The 22,250-nt window shown below is 38.7% G+C and overlaps 1 protein-coding gene across 3 annotated transcripts in view; it reads right to left on the bottom strand.

Moving 5' to 3' along the window:
* PDSS2 (decaprenyl diphosphate synthase subunit 2) overlaps positions 1-22,250 on the bottom strand; it is a 276,315-nt gene that overhangs the window by 153,167 nt on the left and 100,898 nt on the right. For all 3 annotated transcript variants that reach the window (XM_024996619.2, XM_059889703.1, NM_001100385.1), the window contains 1 exon segment: positions 9,530-9,664. In XM_024996619.2, the coding sequence (XP_024852387.1) occupies positions 9,530-9,664 (135 nt within the window).

Below are 22,250 nucleotides of genomic sequence, written 5' to 3'. Positions count from 1 at the left end.
TACTATCTTCTTCCTGATTTACAGGATCCTCAACTGATCTGTTTATTAAAACTTAGCCCTCTGTCATGTATGTTGCAAATATTTTTGTAACTTTGGCACTTAGCTTTTGACTTTATGGGACATTTCTTTCCATTGAAGAATTCTTTTTTAATGAAGTCAAATCTTTTTGATTATGGGTCCAGAATGTTGAAACACTTTAGGAAGGTCTTCCTTGCTTCAAGATTAAATAATAATAATCACAAAGATAACAACAGTTACCAGGATTATTCCACTCTAAGCAATAGTCAACTGACTGGCATCTAAGTACTAGGAACATGCTGAATACTGGGCTCCTATGAAGAAAACAGATCATTTGAACTATGTTTAATGGCACACACAGCACAATTGCCTTTTATCAGCACTACAAATAAATACATAAAAAGATCAATCCATAATTTTATTCCCATTTATCAGCTCACCTGCCACTCAGAAGCCAAATAAGTAATATGATAAAAGTACTTCTTTTACAAATAGAATTGGAATGATTGACAAATGTATCATGATTGGAATAATTGAAAAATGTATTGACCCACATGTATCCTGGCCAAAAGACAATCTAAAGGACAAAAATAACAACAATTACTTTGTTGCTATTGTTTAGTTGCTAAGTCATGTCTGACTCTTTGCAGCCCCATGGATTGTGGCTCATCAGGCTCCTTTGTCCATGGGATTTCCCAAGCAAGAATACTGGAGTGAGTAGCCATTCCTCCTTCAGGGGATCTTCCCCACTCAGGGATCAAACCTGCATCTTGTTCATGGCAGGCAGATTCTTAGTTACTGCTGAGCCACCTCAACACCTCAACAATCAGCAGTTTGTTGGGAAGCCCAACAATCACTTTACTCCTGATTCATTCAATACTTTTTCTTGTAGGTTCTACTTATCACTGAATTTATCTCTAGCAAATAGATTAGAGACAGAGAAAGGTGGGCAAGAAGGTGGCACCATGTTTATAACATGTCAGGACACTGCAGATCTTTAATTAAATTCAGTGGCTATGCCTCAAAATGACAGGTATGCATTACAGTTCCAGACAGACAGGCTGCTCTGCTATGATTCTAATGGCTGCAGGAACACTCTCACCGCAATGGTCCCTCAGCAGCAGCTCTTTCTCCTCCCTCTGCTGCCCAGAGGGAATTAAGTTCAGAAGAGTCTACAACCTATTAGTAAAATTCAAGCCGTATAGATACCAGAATGGAAGTTGCAGATAACAGAGATGAGTAATCAAAATATAATTTTTAAAAAAGGAAAGGAATAGGTGGAAATATTGAGGAAACAAAATGAACTTTTGATGGGACTTTTAAGATTGCCCAGTAGATATTGGGCAATACTTTAAAAAATTTTTGGCTTTTTTGTGTGTGTTTTTGTTGATACTTCATTAACACTTTTCATTCTTTAAATAAAACTATATATTGCTTTACATGATAACTAAGGTAAAAATTAAGACTATTCCATGAAGAGTACTTTAGTGTCTGATTACAGCTCACGTCCTAAATTACAAGTTGTAAAGGACATAATAAGATATAGTGATTGTAGGTTCAGTTCAGTTCGGTCGCTCAGTAGTGTCCGACTTTTTGCGCCCCCCATGGACTGCAGCACGCCAGGCTTCCCTGTCCATCACCACTTCCCAGAGCCTACTCAAACTCATGTTCATCACATCAGTGATGCCATCCAACCATCTCATCCTCTGTCGTCCCCTTCTCTTCCCACCTTCAATCTTTCCCAGCATCTGGGTCTTTCCAATGAGTTGGTTCTTGATATCAGGTGGCCAAAGTTAGGTAGAGTCCATGTAAAACTACTCTAAAAAGCACATTCTGTAAAATGTGTGATTCAAATGTTTGTTTTGGTGTAGAACAGTTATGTATATTGAAGATTCAATCATCCAGACAAAGATTTAAATGAATACTATGTCCAACACACTGGTGAGATGAAAATATGCACAAAGCCAAGGGCCTGTCCTGAAGGAGTGAGAAATCTGGTAAAGGACACAAAGCAGCATGACAGGGCTCTGAAATAACAATAAGAAATCACACTTGTTAAATTCAGTCTACACACACTGTCTAAGTGTTTTATTCCAATTACCTTCTTTGATCCACTCAACAAACCTATGAGGCACAGAGAGGTAACCTAACTTATCTGGGGTCACACAGCAAATAAGTGACAGAATAAGGAATTAAATTGAGGCCACCAGCAGGATATATTTCTTCCCCTACCTGATCACTAAATGCAGGATCTCAGAAAGTTACTTCACCTTTTTGACTCTGTTTTCTTATTGGTGATTCTGTTATTTCTGCATCACAGAGTTTCCATTAGCACTCAAAATTAGGTACCCTAACATAACATACGGAGAAGGCAACGGTGACCCACTCTAGTACTCTTGCCTGGAAAATCCCATGGACGGAGGAGCCTGGTGGGCTGCAGTCCATGGGAGTCACTGAGTCGGACACGACTGAGTGACTTCACTTTCACTTTTCACTTTCATGCATTGGAGAAGGACATGGCAACCCACTCCAGTGTTCTTGCCTGGAGAATCCCAGGGACAGGGGAGCCTGGTGGGCTGCCGTCTATGGGGTCACGCAGAGTTGCAACATAACATAAGGTGGACCAAACTGTTTCACAGTATTCCATAAGATGTACTGCTGACAGGGGTTTAAGGGTTTTATAGTCAAATAACCAGGAAATAATATCTCTTCTTAAAGATTCTTGATGGATGGCATATATACCTAACAATTCTTGAGATTTCTGAAATGAAGAAATCTTTTAAACTCTGTTTAACCTGGAAAAACCAAATTTATTTGACCACAGGACCTTTTGTCTCACTGACTACTTAATAAAACCTTCATCCTAAATGAAGCACAAATTGGGAAATGCTGGTAGAAAATGGCATGAGATCAAAGGATCTAATGGGTCTAAACCCAACTCAGCCAACTGCTAACCTGCTGCTTTGGGTAAAGACTCCGTAATCTCTCCAAGTCTCAGTTTTCGCTCTCAGCAACCACTTAGACTATTTCAATAACTCCTTGGCTGGTCCTCTTTACCTCTTGAACCTCAACTCTCTGGGTTATCTTCTCAACTGATTACATTCTAGAGCACAGATATATTAATATGATCCCCTCACTTAAAGACCTTTATAATGTCTATAAACAAAAATAAACATGTACAGAATGCTTACTATGCTATGCATTACTCTATTCACTCATTTAATTCTTAAAACCATTCTCTGAAAGGTGAGAGCTGAAATCTGAGGCACAGCTAGTAAGTGAGGTAGCCTGTTTCCAGATTCCAAGGCTAGTCTATGCCTCTTGGATGGCTCCCCACTGTTTCTCCAGGATAGAGCTCTGATCCCTTAGAACCTTCACAATCCAACTTCAACCTTTCTCTTCTAGGCCATTTCCTCATCAGTGGTCTGCAATATGTTAGTTTGCTGGGGCTATGAGGGACAACCCTGTTCTATGCCCCTCTCCTTGACTTGAAAATGACCACCTTCATGTTCATAGGGTGTTCTGCCTGTATATGCACATTTGTGCCCAAATTTCCCCCCTTTTTACATAAGGTCATTTAAATTATGGCTCATTCTAATGACCTCATTTTAACTGGATTATCTCAATAAAGACCCCATCTCCAAACACGGGCACATTGTCAGGAATGAGGGGTTAGGCTTCAATGTATGAATTTGGGAGCAGGGACAGAATTCAACCCATAACACCTACACGCATGATGCCCCAGTCTCTATTATGCAAATTCATGCATTCACATAACAAGTTATGTACCAAGTGCCCATTATTGTGTCAGCACGGTGCAGGACCTGCTATGTACTTCCAGACCACATGTTTGGTGAGTGTGTTCCTCACTTTCTTTACCTTGAACACAGCCACCTTTTACCAAACCCCTTGCCTACCTGCTTTCCTCTGATAACCTCCTAGTTACCTTCAGAATCCATTTATAAGTTCCCTCTTTGTAAAAGTTCATATGATCTCTTTTAATGAAATTTTCTTTCCTCCTCCCATTCGATTCCTCCACAGAATTCTACTTATACTTTACTTACAGCATCTACAGCATTGTATTATAGTTGGCTGTAAACTTGTATGTGCCCTAGTTTGACGCTAATAATGTCACTGAGGGTAAATATACTCACTATTCGATTCTGTCTTCCTGCACCTGCCTGGAACATCACATCAGTTCAGTTCAGTCACTCAGTCGTGTCCGACTCTTTGCGACCTCATGAATCGCAGCACGCCAGGCCTCCCTGTCCATCACCAACTCCTGGAGTTCACTCAGACTCACGTCCATTGAGTCAGTGATGCCATCCAGCCATCTCATCCTCTGTCGTCCCCTTCTCCTCCTGCCCCCAATCCCTCCCAGCATCAGAGTCTTTTCCAATGAGTCAACTCTTCGAGTGAGGTGGCCAAAGTACTGGAGTTTCAGCTTTAGCATCATTTCTTCCAAAGAAATCCCAGGGCTGATCTCCTTCAGAATGGACTGGTTGGGTCTCCTTGCAGTCCAAGGGACTCTCAAGAGTCTTCTCCAACACCATAGTTCAAAAGCATCAATTCTTCGGTGCTCAACTTTCTTCACAGTCTAACTCTCACATCCATACATGACCACTGGAAAAACTATAGCCTTGACTAGACGGACCTTTGTTGGCAAAGTAATGTCTCTGTTTTTCAATATGCTATCTAGGTTGGTCATAACTTTCCTTCCAAGGAGTAAGTGTCTTTTAATTTCATGGCTGCAGTCACCATCTGCAGTGATTCTGGAGCCCAAAAAAATAAAGTCTGACATAGTGACTGCTTAATAAGAATCCATTTAATGAGTGATCAAAGCAGGTGTTCAATTTAACAAGACCCAGAAAAAAAATTGAAGGAGAACTATATAGAGACAGGAAAACCTGATAGACAGCTACTGCTAAAATCTAAACATGAAGTAATAGAGGCCTGGAACAGGAGAGAGGAAAGTGGACTGAAAGAAAAAACAACCTGGAGAAACCTGTGAGTCAGTGGTTTACTGGGCACAAAAGCTGAAAGACAGAGTAATCAAGAACCACCAAATTCACAGGGATAACCAGGTGACAGAAAGCAGAAAAATATTAATTACTATGGCACTATTGGTGGCTCAGATGATAGACTCTGCCTGCAATGCGGGAGAACTGGGATTGATCCTTGGGTCAGAAAGATCCCCTGGAGAAGGATCTGGCAACCCACTTCAGTATTCTTGCCTTGAGAATCCTGTTGACAGACGACCATGGCAGGCTACAGTCCATGGGATGGCAAAGGGTCTAACATGACTCAGCGACTGATAGACACATGGCCCTATTATTAACAGATAAACCCTAAAGTTAAGTGGTTGAACAAATAGGTTTTCCTCTCATACATCAAGACTATATGGATATTCCTGATGGACAGGTGGCTCTCCTTGGAGGGGTGTAGGCACCTTTCATCTTGAATAGGTATCTACCAAGATCATCTGCTTAAGGTGTACTGCAAATGTGCGATTTTTACGGTCAGGAAACAGTAAATTTCACTTATATCCTATTGGCTAGATCTCATTTATATAGCCCAGCCAACTGCAAAGGAAGGCTGAGAAATGTAGTCTAGCTGAATACTCAGGAAGAAAAGAAAATGTTTGGCAAACTTGTTTCAGTCTCTTCTAACATAGATAACAAGAGGTGGTAGGAAATTTCAGGGAATGAAGGTAGAGTGAAATTTTGTGGTCTGTTTACAATCACTAGTTGGATGAGAAATATTTGAGTTGGTTCTTCCTAAAGCAACTGAGAAAACTGAATCATTATTCACAAAATTCATGTGCATTTCTTTAAATGTAATAATCATGTCACATTAGGGAAGTCTATACTTTGTAATACTGTGTATTATAGTTATCTATCTTCTATACACAAAAATATCCTATCACTAATAGAATAAGCTGTAAACTTATTTTCTCAGTTGTAGTTAGGGATGCTTGCAAATTTAAAAATACACTTTTTGCCTGATCACCTTTGTAACCAATTTTTAAAGTCAGGGTTGGAGGAATCAACCTAAAGCCCATGGTCTTGCTAGCAAAAGGTCATGGTAGGTGTTTATAGTGCATTTTTATAAATGTGACTCACTTACCTATTTTTCAAAATGTTATTACATTTTAGCCAAAATTTTGCCTCTTCTGGCCATTATGTGATAAGTTCATGAGACACATCCACAAGATATATCCAGCAGTTATAGCCTTAGGCCAAAAAAAAAGAGATCACCTAACTCCTTTTGTTCCCTTAGGTAATTTACTCAGGTCCCATTAACTGACATCAAAGTCAAGTTTATGAGAGAAAATCACCAACAATGTAAATCCCAGTAGTTTGGCAGTGAATTAAAAAGCTCCCAAATCAGCACTTTCCTCAAATGTTAAATAATTCACTGTGACATTATAGATACAAGCCTCCAGCAAAAGTTACACTTGAACAATTAAGGAAGTAGGAGCCAAACAAATGACTTTAGGGATACAGAAACAAACGAATGGTTTCTCGTAGTACTATGCCAAATTACATTTTCACATTAACAAGTGTGTAGAACACCCAAGCATCACCAGTGACTTACTAGATAAAGTCTGATTACAGAAAAACAGCCTGGAACCATATATCATTTCCTAAAGGTAACTGTGGATTCTCTACACTTGGATGTGAAACCCATTTATACCATTTGGGGAATTTTTACATTTGTAATGTACTACCTATTCTTTTGCAAAGTTCTTTTATAATATTCATATTACCACAACCATCAACCAAATATATTATGTTCCTATGAAGAATCGGAAGGCAATGCAGCTGTTTCTTAGAGGCTAGATAAGAGACTGGAAACACAGCATCACAACACAGTGCACTGCACATACAGGTAACAGCATCTGCACAGTGGAGAGAAATACACTTTAGATTTAAATTCTAACTCTATCATTTTATACCGAGAGAATTTTAGACAAGTTTTAATATCAGTGTTTGTTTCTTTTTCTATAAAATGGGAATGATTCATTTATGCAGTAAATATTTGATTAACACTTACTAAGTCTCAAAGACTTCCAAGTGTTATTTTAAGATTAGTGATAGTAAACCAGCTGATATTCATTAGAGATATGTTGTTGTTGTTCAGTCGCCCAGTCGAGTCCAACTCGTCATGACCCCATGGACTGCACATGCCAGGCCTCCCTGTCCCTCACCATCTCCCAGAGTTTGCCCAAGTTCATGTCCATTGCATTGATGATGCCATCCAGCCATGTCATCCTCTGTCGCCCTCTTCTCCTTCTGTCTTCAATCTTTCCCAGGATCAGGGTCTTTCCCAATGAGTAGGCTGCACGCATCAGGTGACCAAAGTATTGTAGCTTCAGCTTCGAATGAAGCATCAGTCCTTCCAATGAATATTCAGGGTTGATTTCCTTTAGGATTGACTGGTTTGATCTACTTGCTGTCCAAAAGTGAAAGTTGCTCAGTCATGTCTGACTCTTTGCGACCGCATGGACTATACAGTCCATGGAATTCTCCAGGCCAGAATACTGGAAGTGGGTAGCCTTTCCCTTCTCTAGGGGATCTTCCCAACCAAGAGATCGAACCCAGGTCTCTTGCATTGCAGGCAGATTCTTTACCAGCTGAGGCACAAGGGAAGCTCAAGGATACTGGATTGGGTAGCCTATCCCTTCTCCAGTGGATCTTCCCATTCCAGGAATCGAACTGGGGTCTCCTGCATTACAGGTGGATTGCTGTCCAAGTGACTCTCAAAAGTCTTCAACACCACAGTTCAAAAGCATCAATTCTTTGGCGCTTTGCCTTCTTTACATATTCAGCTCACAACTGTACGTGACTACTGAAAAGACGACAGCCTTGACTATACAGACCTTTGTCGGCAAAGTATTGCCTTTGCTTTTCATCGCACTGTCTAGGTTTGTCATAGCTTTCCTGCCAAGAAGCAATCAAGGCTGCAGTCACCATCCGCAGTGATTCTGGAGACCAAGAAAATAAAGTCTGTCACTGCTTCCACTTTTTCCTCTTCTATTTGCCAGGAAGTGATAGGACCCGATGTCATGATCTTCTTTTTTTAATGCAGAGTTTTAAGCCAGCTTTTTCACTCTGCTCTTTCACTTTAATCAAGAGGCTCTTTAGTTCCTCTTCGCTTTCTGCCATAAGGGTAGTATCATCTGCACATCTCAGGTTATTGATATTTTTCCCTGCAATTGTGATTCCAGTTTGGGAATCCAGGCCAGCATTTCTCATCATGTACTCTGCATAGAAGTTAAATAAGCAGGGTGATGATACACAGCCTTGATGTCCTCCTTTCCCAATTTTGAACCAGTCCATTGTTCCATGACCAGTTCTAACTGTTGCTTCTTGACCTGCATACAGGCTTCACAGGGGGCAGGGAAGGTGGTCTGGTATTCCCATCTCTTTAAAATTTTTCCAGCTTGTTGTGATCTACACAGTCAAAGGCTTTAGCATAGACAATGAAGCAGAAGTACATGTTTTTCTGGAATTCCCTTGCTTTCTCTATGGTCCATGGATGTTGGCAATTTGATCTCTGGTTCCTCTGCCTTTTCTAAATCCAGTTTGTACACCTGGAAGTTCTCGGTTCATGTACTGTTGAAGCCTCGCTTGAAGGATTTTAAGCACTACCTTGCTAGCATGTGAAATGAGCACAATTGTGTGATAGTGATGAGGACTGATTTTTAAAGTAAATCAATAAGATGTATTAACCAGAAGTCTAAGCTTCGAGAAATAGTTCTTTTTGTGAGGAAAATTCCCTTGTCACCATGTTTTTGGGTGCTTTAGTTTCATGTGCCAAAGTCCACCTGCAGACTGTTACTTCTATACAGGTTTTCAACACAGTGCCAAGTACACTTCTAAGATTAAGTAAAGTTATTGCTGATATATTATTACTAAAAAACATTTTTAAAATCACATTTAAAAAATCACAACTGAAATTTTAAAGTTTGTTTTATATGCAGCAAAATAATATGTACTCATCAATTTATTTTTTAATCTAAATGTGAGATGTAAAAGTTTCTTATTCCAGTTAAATAAAAACCTCTTCACCATAAAAATAAACAAAATAAAGTTAATGATATAGCATTGAAGTAGACATCTCCTAAAATGGTAGTTGCATCATTATCTATACAGCTAAGTTATCCTATTGAGGTTTAAAAACCATGAATCCTGGACTAAATGATACAGAGTTCTCTACAGAAATAAAATGATATCATGATGGGGCAGAAGGGTAGTATTCAATAAAAAAATTTAAATCCTCAAGGTAGAAAGTATTAAACAAAAACACAAGGGAAAATTTACCAGAGTTCCATACAAAGTAGCTAAGACTATTAGATTTATTAAGAACAATAAAAATCCATCTTTTAACCTTACAAAATATTTTAATCTATCTCTGAATCAGAGAATGACGAAGAACTAAACAGTGATTTCTACTGACCACTGTATGAAAATACAATTTAGAGAGCAATTTCAAAATTTCTTCTTACCATGAATAGATCCCACTGACCATGTCATAGTTTTGACACGAAGCATTCACACTGTTGGGCCCAGCTGCCTTAGAAATAAGTAACACCACCAAGCCCCTCAACTGGAGGTTATTCTGTCTGTCGTGTATAAGACCCCTGCCAACAAGGAAAGAAAGAAAATCACAAAATAAGTTGGATCAAGTAAGAGAACTGCTGCAAATATGCCCACGCTTCCAAAATCAGACAATGGGACCCGCTGAAAAGAAATAGGATTGTGGAAGAAAGAGTTAACAGGAGGAAGCAGTGACTGCAGGAAACATCTAGAGAAACCCTCAGCTAGTTTTGAAAGTGATAGTCTCAAAACTGTAAGGCCTACTGACTTGGCTTCCTCCTCTTTCTGGGTTTTCCCATGCAATCTTAACCATGTGGTCTGATAATGAGAGGAACCCATAGTGTTAAACTGTTTTGTGGTAGTTGACTGCAGGTGAAATATAAATTGTATGGCTTTGATGAAGTTGTATTATGTGGTGATGGTGCTGGTAAGGGGAAGGGTACAAAATGATTTCTGTCTTTACAGGTCGAAAATTTGAGAATTAAAATGGAAATGAATGCCATGGGCAAATATTTTACCATTTCTTATTTTTTATGCAAAAGAATAATCATTCTAGGCACATTAAGCTTTAACATAGAATATAATTTTTTTGCTATGAATATTCAATATTTATAATTTCTACTATAACTAAGGTCAGAATACTTTCCTAGATTACATTTTTATTTAAGTATCACAAAAGGTTATCATATAAGAACTAAAGGGCAATATTAGAAAAAGAAAAAAAGACAGAAAATTATGGGTAACATATTATAATGGGCTCAGACAGTAAAGAATCCACCTGCAATGTGCGAGACCTGGATTCTATTCCTGGGTTGGGAAGATCCCCTGGAGGAGGACATGGCAACCCACTCTAGTATTCTTGCCTGGAAAATCCCCATGGACAGAGAAGCCTGGCAGGCTATAGTCCATGGAGTTGCAAAGGACATGACTGAAAGACTAAGAACAACATATTATAATAAATTAACACTTACAACAATCTTCATGAGCACTAGTCAAATAAGTTATACTAAAAAGTATACATAAATAACATACAAACAAAATTCTTGAATGTGGTAAAAATAGCAAAAAACTTTTATTAATTTTTATTGAGTTTAGTTGATTCACAATTTAAATACAGCTGTATTAATTAAGCTGTACATCAAAGTGAATCTGCTATACACACACACACACGCACACACACACATTCTTTTTTAGATTCTAATCCCATATAGGGCATTACAGAATATTGAGAAGAATTCCCTGTGCTATCCAGTAGGTTCTTATTAGTTTTCTACTTTATATATGTCGTGTATATGTGTCAATCTCAATCTCCCAGTTTATCCCTCCTCCCCTTCCCCCTTTGGTAACCATAAGTTTGTCTTCTACATCTGTGACTTTATTTCTAAAAACAGGAAAATTTGTATTCTGATACTTCACTGACTTATTAAGACTTCCTTGGGTGACTTCTGAACAAAGAATTAATTTAAATTAAGTTTATATAGTCAAAATTAATGAGTTAGCCCATTACTTAAGAAAATTTTCACCCCTCATGCTTCCAAGTAAATTTTTAAAAGGGCCCCTTACTCTTTCATTAGTTTCTAAATAAGACATCTTCAGGCTTCCTGCAAAATAACAGTTACAGTTCTTTCTTTACTTATATTTTCTCCTTAATCTAGTAAGTGATCTTCAGTAGGTTAGAGTGGTTAATGATTTTTACAAAGAAGTTCTAATTTCCTAGAAAAAGGAAGTTAATTTAAGGTAATTAAGCTATACTATAGTAGAAACAAATAATCAACAGAAATATCCAAAGCTCTTTATTATAATGTAACAATCTACTTAAATCCTACAGACCTGAACTGTAGGGAGGCTGGGAAGCATAGTATTTTGGAAGAAAATGTAAAATGGAGTGCTTTCCAAGTTTTTGGCTTTGAATTACAGATTTTAACTTATGCTACTGTGTGTGGGTGCTCAGTCGTGTCTGACTCTTTGCAACCCTATGGACTGTGGTCCGCCAGGTTTCTGTCAATGGTATTTTCCAGGCAATAATACTGGAGTGGGTTGCCAATTCCTCCTCCAGAGCATCTTTCCGAACAGGGATTGAACTTATGTCTCCTGCATTGGCAGGTGGATTCTTTACCACTGAGCCACCTGGGAAGCCCAACTTACGCTACTAGATCCTTATACAATGTTTTACCTGAGGTATATAATAACAATATTAAAGAGAAGCTGTGAATTGGCTCCTAATTACAGAAAGGGAAAAGAGAAAGGTGAGGCTGTGTGTGTGTCTGTGTGTTTGAGGGGTTGAGCCTGTTTAGGAATGAAAAGCTATGGTCTAGTCAAAGCTATGGTTTTTCCAGTAGTCATGTATGGATGTGAGAGTTGGACCATAAATAAAGCTGAGTGCCGAAGAATTGATGCTTTTGAACTGTGGTGTTGGAGAAGACTCTTGAGAGTCCCTTGGACTTCAATGAGATCAAACCAGTCAATCCTAAAGGAAATCAGTCCTGAATATTCATTGGAAGGACTGATGCTGAAGCTGAAGTTCCAATACTTTGGCCAACTTGATGCAAAGAACTGATTCATTTGAAAAGACCCTGATGCTGGAAAAGATTGAAGGCAGGAGGAGAAAGGGACAACAGAGGATGAGATGGTTGGACAGCATCAACGACTCGATGGACATGAATTTGAGCAAGCTCCTAGAGTTGGTGATGGACAGGGAGGCCTGGTGTGCTGCAGTCCATGGGGTCACAAAGAGTAGGACATGACTGAGCAACTGAACTGAGGAATGAAAGATATGAGGGTAACACTTAACAACTTGAAACTTAAAACTTAAGTTGTGAGTTTTGAGACATAGGGCCAAGTCAGACTGAAAAACAGTCCTGGCAACAGTTCTGATAACACCTTCCATAAACTTCTGAGAGAGGAGACCTTTCACAGAGGACACATACATCATCATCATCATCAAAATACAATAGCAGCAGCAGCAATAAATCCTTAAATAGAACCTCACAATGCCAGGAACTGTTCTGAGTATTTTACTATATAATAATCAAATTGATTCACAACAACTCTAGGAGGAAGGTACCACAATTATTTTGATTTTAGAGATGAAGAGAATGAGGCACACAGAGAGATCAAGCAACTTTCCCAAGATACCATAGACAGTAAGCCTTAGAACCCTGATAGGGCGAGGATTTGAATCCAGGCCACCTGGCTCTAAAGTCTATATACATGTTTATCCATTATGCTAGACTGACTCTCCATCGGCTTCATTTCATTCATATACCAACTATTTATTGAGTCAGTAGAATAGTGACTGCTTTAGAACCAGGTCTGAAAAATCCTTCTGCCATTTATTAGTTGTATGACTCAGACTATCACTTTTTCTGTAAAACGACGTTAAACGACATGTGTTTCCTGTAGTCACCGTGTGGAAGAGACGACGTGAGTAAAGCACACACCACTGTGGAAGCACAAGCAAGGCGATAAGGTAGTCAGAAAACTACATTCCCTCTACTTTTTTGCCATGTATTTTTCTTAATTCTTATATCTTACAACCCCACGGACTACAGCCTGCCAGGCCCCTCTGTCTATGGAATTCTCCAGGGAAGAATACTAGAGTGGGTAGCCATTCCCTTCTCCAGGGGATCTTCCTGACCCAGGGATTGAACCCGAGTCTCCTGCACTGCAGGCAGATTCTTCACCGTTTGAGCCACCAATTATTTCCTATATTGTTTCTTCTTCTACTCCCCCAAAATAACAAAAGTTAAGGAATCCTTCCTTCTACGAGCCTGAAACATCATATATGGCTGAAACACATTCCACTTTCAGAAAGCACTACTGAAAAAGGTCAGGAGAAGAAACTCTAGTGTACCCACCAGTTGATAGAAATCAAGAGAGCAGTCAGAAAAGCATGCCTTCTAAGCATCAATTTTCACACAAGACAATAGTTGACAATCCAAAGAACAGATTAATAGTGTGAGTAAATTAAATGTTTCCAAAACACCACTTCTTTAAATTCACTTCATTAACAGCCTTAAAAAAAAAAAGGAATAAGATCATTTGATAATGTCTACTACTTAAAACTTAGCTCACAAGAAAAATAAGAAATTCAGCTCCTGAGCATAAAAAAGTCCCTCAGATTCTAAATTTGCAGAGATAATGTTTCATATAATCCAGGTCATATTTTCACCTGGAACATTACAATTTATTCTGAGTGCCTCTCTAGGAGAAATACGAACAAACTGGAGCATATCCAGAAGATCGTGAAATTATTTACTGCCACACACTTGGCTGACAAAAAAAAATGAATGCTAGCTTGGAGAATAGTAAAAACGGTGTTCTCAAATTTACGCAGCCAAAAATGTAGTAAATGCTTACTGTAAGTCAGGCACAGTGCGAGACAGACAGTGGAGGACATAATGACATACACTGGTGTGTTGTGATCTCCCTTCGTGTGGATTATATAATCTGGATTTAAAATAATAATAAAATGTGGCATGAGCTACTTAGGGATATGAACAAGGGCAACCAACATAAGCGGGGTGAAGGAGTGGTGAAAGAGACCTCCCTGAGACCTAAAGGATGAGAGGGAAGGAGTCACAGGATCTGAAGCAAGGAGGGGAAGTGAAAAAAGAGTGTTTTAGAGACAACACGTGTGCAGGTTTGAGGACAGAGAGAAGGACACAACTGTCTCCAGAACCAACAGGACAGGAATGCAGTGTGTGTGCAGGGGAGGGCTGGGAGAATTAAAGCTAGAGGAGTACATGATGACTGTCTGCTCATCCGAAAGGGTACCATGTGGATAGAAGACAGACTTGGTAAGTATTACTTTAGAGGGCACTAATAGATAGAAAATATAGGTGGTGAATTTTGGCTTCACATGAAGAAATTAAAGAACAGAGGAGCCTCTATTGATGCTGAGTCCCTTGTGAATAAAGATGTTCAAGAAGCTGCACAGCCTCTGAAACAACATATCAAAGGGAAGCCTGGATTATTTGACATCTGGGCTTTTTTCCCCTAACTCTGTGATTCTTTATGATTTCACTTTACTACATGTAATTATCTAATACTCTTCCCTGGGGCTCAGATAGTAAAGAATCTGCCTGTAATGCGGGAGACCTGGGTTGGATCCCTGGGTTGGGAAGATCCCCTGGAGGAGGGCATGGTAACCCACTCCACTATTCTTGCCTGGAGAATTCCCATGGACAGAGGAATCTGGCGGGCTACAGTCCATGGTGTCACAAAGAGACAGACACGACTGGGTAACTAAGCAGTTTACTTTTTTTTAACTACAATATATATAATAAGTATAAAAATTGGGAGAAATCGTTAACATCATCGAAGTGTCATAAATGAAAGCAATATTTAGTCCCTTGTAATCTGTATCACTAAAATTCTACAGAATTGTTTCCCTTTTGCTAATATATATATATATATATACACATACACATATATTTAGACCCTTCATCATTCATTAAACTAATATAAACCAAATACCTTCCATACTTTAAGCACTGCGCTTGGCACAGATGCCACAGTGAGCAAAACCAGGCAAAGAGCTTACGAGGCTTACAAGCTGATGCTAGAGACCAGTAATAATGAAAGAATCACAAATAATGTAAAATTACAATGCTAATAATGCCACAGAGTAAAAAGAGATGATACTCTGAGAGCTTACAACTGGGAACTAGCCTAGCCAGCAAAGGCTTCCTGAGGAAATGATGACTGAGTTGACATTCAAAGGAAGAATGAGCACATGCAAAGCTGAGAACACTGTACAAACGAGGCTAGAAGTAAACAGGGACTCGACCACACAGGTCAAACAGCCTGTGATTAGACATTGGCTCTTTATCCAAAGAGTAATGTGAAACCACTGCAGTAACTTCAGCATCTGGTCATGTAATCAGATATTTTAAAAAATATACAAAAAATGTCTTCCCTCATCAGTGTGGAAAAGTGACTGATGGGTGTGTTGGCGGTGGGGGAACAAAGTGGATATGAGGAGATCAGTTGGGATGCTTTTGCGGTAGTCAATGAGAAATATGGAGGTAGTAGCTTGGTGGACAAACTAGAGATGTACCAAATCTAAAACAGTATTTCAATCAAGTTAAAGATAAGTCAGATACTATGTAGTCCTGGAAAATTAGCTACTATAGACACATCACTGGGGTCGCTAAGAGTCGGACACAACTGAGTGACTTCACTTTTGCTTTTCACTTTCATGCTTTGGAGAAGGAAATGGCAACCCACTCCAGTGTTCTTGCCTGGAGAATCCCAGGGACGGGGGAGCCTGGTGGGCTGCTGTCTATGGGGTCGCACAGAATTGGACACGACTGAAGCGACTTAGCAGCAGCAGCAGCAGACACATCACTAATTTTAAATAACATCATTCTGAAAAGTCTATAAGTTGAATTTTGGGCGAAGGAATTTGGCCTTCTTCAAAATTCTGCTCTAGAACTACAACAGATCAACAATTAACACTAATATCCTAATAGCTTTACAATTTCATGGAAATAAGGATTTTACAAGTGAACTTCGTGCAACACAATTGTATGGCCTTCTCACATCGTTGTTTCTGTGGTTAACTGCAGTTCCTACTACATCATCTTATCTTTCCATAACTATTAACTATTTTAAATCCTCAAATGACAGCTATGGAACCTTTCCATACTCTCTCAAATTCCACTGTTTCAACACGTATATATACTATGAGGAATACAAAGAAATGAGGTCTATTAAAGGAGCTATTAATGACATGTTTCAAAAATGGTTAAATTGAAAAAACAGTGGTTAAATTGAATAATATAAAAACAGATAACAAAGACAGTAGAGTATCAATAAGTTTTCCATAAACAAAGGAAGAAAGAAAACGGCTTCTTGTTAGAGGTGCCCCTCCCAGTGGAGACAGACTTCAGACTGAGCCTTAAAGATGGTCAAATTTTCCTGAGCAGAGAATGGAGGGAGGAGAGGGATGGAGTTATTGGAATGGAAAGAATGGTACTTTGGGAGAAAGGAATAGGTTTGAGTGATAGCAGGTAAAAGAATGGGAAGCAGGTTCAGGACCTGTGGGGCTAATCATTTGGGCAAAGTGTGAAGGTGAATAAGCCCAGGAGACAGCCTAAAGAGTGAGGGGCCTTGAGAGGTTTAGAATCAGGACTTTATTCTGCAGGCAATTTGAAGGCATGGATGGTTTGTCAGCAAGGGACTAATGTGTTTAGGGCTAAAGACTAAAACTGCTACTTGGGGCCTAATATTGTCACTCTGGCAATAGTGTGTTGTTGGGTACAGGGGAAAGGAGAGGGAAGATTAGTTAGGAGTAGCTTCTTCCAATATTCCAGGTGGGAGATAATGAGGGCCTAAATTAGGGTAGTAGCAGCAGGGATGGGAAAGAAAACCTGAATGATGGCAGCAGCATGGAGGTGGGTCAGGTTAGTCTGGCCAACTGACTGCATGAGCAAGACATCAGGAAGGCACCAGGAAGCAAATACAAGGGCTGAATTTAAGATTCAAACTTGTCTGCTGGAGGTGATGACGCTAGCATTAGCAAGGACTGGAAAGAAAAGGAGTGTTAATGGGGAATTAATGAGTTCAGTTTTGGACATGTTAACTTTGAATGCAAGAAGGACTTCCAGATGGAGATGCCCAGCAGGCATCTGGAAATGCTGTGGATATAGATTTGGGAAGCATCTTCATAGGGGTGATAGCTAAAGCAGTAGGAATTGATGGATGAGTTTTGGGTGGGGGGTGGAGAAAGAAGAAAAAAAGGGAAGGGAAAAGGGGAAAGGAGGGCATGAGAAGAGAAAAGGAGTTTTAGAGGATTCCTATATATGTAGGGAACTCAGTAAGGATGAGTGTGACCCACAGGAAGGAACACAGCATGTCCACAGATAAAAGGGTCTCCACCGACACCCGGAAAGAAAAGTGAACATAAATGCACAGCGGAAGCAGCAAACAGTGGCTGTGCGGCGTGCAGAACCTGGGGTGAGGCAGCTGCCTCTTCCATGGGCTTTTTATTATAAACGTCTAGCCTGGCACTTAATACGCTGAATAAAAACGGCATCGAATGACACAGCTACAGCATACTATAAACATGCTATAATGCCAGGCACGTGCTAATTTATATATGTACATTCTTATTCTCACAAAAACCATGTAAAAGAACTAGTAATATCATTTTACAGATGAGGAAAACTAGCAAGCAGGCTTAGAAAAGCTAAACAATTACTAGTCAATTAGTAATTTAAGTGCCAGGATTTAGATATAATTTTCAGTCTTGCTATTTAATGATTGTATCTGTTCTAAGGTACTCCTCACAAGGCTGTGAGAATCTTAAGGGCCCTCAGGCTTAGTCATCTTTGGATGCTCTGCACCCAGCAGAGTAACTGATACAGAATAAGTCTCAAAAAATGTAAGATGAGAGAGCAAATGACTTCCAAGAAGCAGAGCAGCAGACACCATCTTACCATCTTACCCAAACAGACCTATTACTAGTCCCAACCTTACTCATCTCTCCGTCATCTCCATTTGCTACACTGAACAGGGGGCTTCCCAGGTGGTGCTAGTAGTAAAGAATCTGCTTGCCAGTGCGGGAGACAGAAGAGATATGGGTTCGATCCCTGGGTTGAGAAGATTCCCTGGAGGAGGGCATGGCAACCCAGTCCAGTATTCTTGTCTGGAGAATCCCACGGACAGAGGAGCCATAGGGTCACAAAGATTCAGACACAACTGAAGGTACTTAGCACACACACTGAACCTTGAGTTCAGTGTCTTGAGTCCCTCTTCCTAAATCATAGTGGATTCTTTAAAAGTGATAGCCACACTGGGGAAAAGGACCAATGCACTACAAAATGACATGCTGAGAGTTTAATGTGATGTTGAAAAATTAATTTATATAAGAACCATGCCATATCAAAGGACCTATCTCTTAAGCTTTAAGCAGACAGAACTCAATATACTGGAGTGTTTAAGTGCTTTGTCTCTTCGTTTAGGAGAACTTACTGAATTCACTACTGCAGCAGTGCCTGTGAGAGGCTACACTCAATTTGAACAGAAGGTAGGGGAAGTTCCAGATGGTGAGCTGAGGTAGGATGGCAGAACCAGAGGAGAGAAACCTAAGATTTATGCTCAAGAGTTCATAATTCTAACTTATGCCAGTGACTCAGATCACAGTCTTTTGGTAAACTGATAATCAAATATTAAGGAAACAACTTATCAACTATAAGGGATCATCACCCTTGAGTTAGTTTGTGCATGCATGTTCAGTCACTAGGTCATGTTCGACTCTTTTTCGACCCCATTGTAGCCCACCAGGGTCTTCTGTCCATGGGATTTCCTGGGCAAGAATACTGGAGTGAGTTGCCATTTCCTTTTCCAGGGGATCTCCCTGACCCAGGGATCAAACCTATGTCTCCTGCTTGGCAGGCAGATTATTTACTGCTGAGCTACTGGGAAAGCCCTGTGTTAGTTAGCTCAAAGCTTCTTAAAGTACAACTGAATGGGAAAAATCAGAACTTCCCAGATCCCCGCAGTGGAAAAACTCCTTCCAATGCTAAAATCTAGAGGTATAGAGTTTGTTTCACTATTTGACTACCTCACTTTAATATATCCAGTTCTAATAAATCAATCCAGAAAATGTAAGCATAAAAGATGGGTGTCAAATCTAATATACATGAGGGAGATTGGCTAAAAAGGTTTCTAATAATATTTGTGACTGTGACCCCTAGTCAAAAAAATTTTTAAGTTTATATAGATAATGGAAGCAAAAGGACTAGAGGATGTACATTTTTTTTGCCAAAGAATCACAGGAATACCCTGATCGTCTCTATTGTTTTTTTTTTTTTATGTTGACTATAGCCTGTTAAATTGCCTTTATGACCTACTAATGAGTTTTAACCTGCAGTTTTTTGAAAAAGTGCTTTAAGTCATGTATAGTATGTGATATATTAAGTTAAAAGAACTAGAAGTAAATGTAAAATTAAATAGGGATAGAATTACCATTATTTAAAAATAAAATCTGTGCAAACACTAGAACAAATTTAGTGTTGCAACAAAGCACTAAACAAATTTTAATGATATGGGAAAATACTTAAAATGTTAAAGAAAAGATAAAATTATAAAACTATAAATATAATATGATCCCAATTATGTTTCAATAGATGCACACACATATATATATATAATAAACAAGGCCATGAACTAAGAATAAATATAATAAAACATCAACATTTTATTTTAATTCAAGTATAGTTGATTATAATCCTGTGTTAGTTTCTAGTAATATATATATATCTTTTTCACATTCTTTTCCATTATGGTTTGCTGTAGGATATTAAACATAGTTCGCTGTGCTATACAGTAGGACTTTGTTGTTTACCTATTTCATATACAGTAGTTTGTATCTGTTAATTCCAAACTCCTAATTTATCCTTCTCCAACCCCTTTCCCATTTGGTAACCATGTTTGTTTTCTAAGCAGTAACGTTTAAAATCTGAGTGTCACTATATTGGTATTCAATACACAGAGTGTCCATGTATTTTTTAGTGTATTTAAAATATTTTGTTTAAAAATTGAAGAGAAATAATAGGAAGAAAATGCCTCTAAATGGTAACAAGTGTTAATCAATGGATTTTCAGATTAAGGGTGATTTACATATTTTCCAAATTGCATAAGAGCACAGATCTCTTTGTAAGTCTGGAGAAAAAGATAACTATTTTTAAAATATCAGAATATTAAAAAGGCAAATGGCTTACTATATTATAGCTGTATTTCTCACTTGAAGAAAAAATTTAACTCACCTTTAATGAACCCCAAAGTTCTATCTAGATGTCTTTTGGGTTCTTATATCTCACTTTTAATTTCTCTAAGGTTTAAATATAAGGCCAAAGTTTAAATGGTATCAAAGTGACGTTAAATATATATATATATATATAAAATATATATATATGATTAGTAATTCAGTGACAGTAATATTACTAAGTTGTAAAAGAAAAACATTAGCACTCATAAAAATTATCTTAAAGCACTCTAATTTGAAGACTAAAAATAGTCTGCATGTCACAGATTTTTATATAAAATTAGCAGACAAGCTGGAGGTTAATATCCATTGACAAAAATGACCCAAATTGTATTATTCCTGCCGTATCTGTCCTGAGACTAAAATGCTCTAGACTTGAAACATTAGGGCCTGAGGTGGACCAGTCTTTAGAATCTGGGAGCTATAGCAGCCACTGACATGGCTCGAGGGCCACAGGCACATCCCACCCACATTAAATCCCCAAGGGACAGCAGGGCCAAGGAACTGCCTCAACAAAGCTCTCACAAAGCAGCAATTAGGTCTGATGGGCATGTGGCAGAAGACAGGCAATGGAAAGAAAGGAAGAGAGAAGAGAAAGTAGAACAGGTATTGGGCACAGGAGTTGTCGAACAGAGGGGAAATCAAACAGAGCTTTTTAGAAATAGTTAACGAATGAACACCAGTAGTTTAACAAAATATGATTGAAATAAAAAACAAGTAAAATAATGCTAATAATCAAGTTTGCAGCAAGATATAAGCTGGCCGCCTTAGAATTAAACTATCACTAGGGGGAGAAAAAAATGAACAAAGATTTCTGAACTCAAATGATAACTGAAGATTTATTTTAAAATACTAACGTAGTAAAACAGGTCGTTAAAAAATATTTCAGCCACACTGAAAACTCCATTAAAATGATCTCACACAAGTTTTACACACAGACCCCTTTTGTTCACGTTAGAAAAAAATCAATTTAGTGTTGAAGCAAAGGGGTAGAAAAACCAAGTGCTGGAATATAAGCATCATTACACTATTCCGACACATGAGACTCACACCACCACTCAAGCAGTGACACTGGCTAAAAGCTGACCTGCTGTGAATCACACCTTCCACTATCAGAGTCCGCCTGTGTAGGGAATAAGTCAACCAAACGTGAATGAGTGCTCCCTTAGTGCTCAGTGCTTTTCTCAACTTCAAGTCCTCATTTCAGCAGACTCTGACACTCAAATTCAAGGGAACTGCTGTCAGACTAATCCTCTATAATTGCGGGGGGAGGGTGGTTACTTGGGTAGAAATACATTTTTATCAAAAAGAATATCTCAATGTAAGTAATAAGTATTTGTTTAGTACTTGGTGGGTCAGTCCTACTAGCTAATGAAGGTGGTTCAGTTGTGCAAAATTTAGAATATTTGCCTTAGGACAAGTTGGAAAAGACAAAAAGAGAAGGTCATTCAATTGGCTTTACACAAGATACTATTAAGAGGCTAAAGCCAAATGTAGAAGCTACAACAGGAGATGGAGGAATCCAGTAAAAATAAGCAAATTGAAAAAAAATTATAAATTACTTTACAGGTAATACATCAAAGGCAAACTGAAGTGGGAATGGGACAGGGACAGAAACCATCATGGGTTTTAGCTGGAGAAATTACTCTTGAAAAAAATGAATGGAAAAAAAAAATTAAAACCTAGAACTGTATTATAGCAATATGATGGTTCAGAAATCAAGTGCAAATTTTTTTTTGGTTTTGCTTTTTATTTTTTTAATTAATTTACTCTTTATTGATGGATAATTGCTTTACAGAATATTGTTGTTTTCTGTCAAACCTCAACACAAGTGCAAAATTTTTAGGAAAAACTCA

The sequence above is a fragment of the Bos taurus genome, chromosome 9 (assembly GCF_002263795.3).
Source record: "Bos taurus isolate L1 Dominette 01449 registration number 42190680 breed Hereford chromosome 9, ARS-UCD2.0, whole genome shotgun sequence".
Lineage (NCBI taxonomy): Eukaryota > Metazoa > Chordata > Mammalia > Artiodactyla > Bovidae > Bos > Bos taurus.
This window is presented reverse-complemented; position numbering and strand designations above follow the sequence as displayed.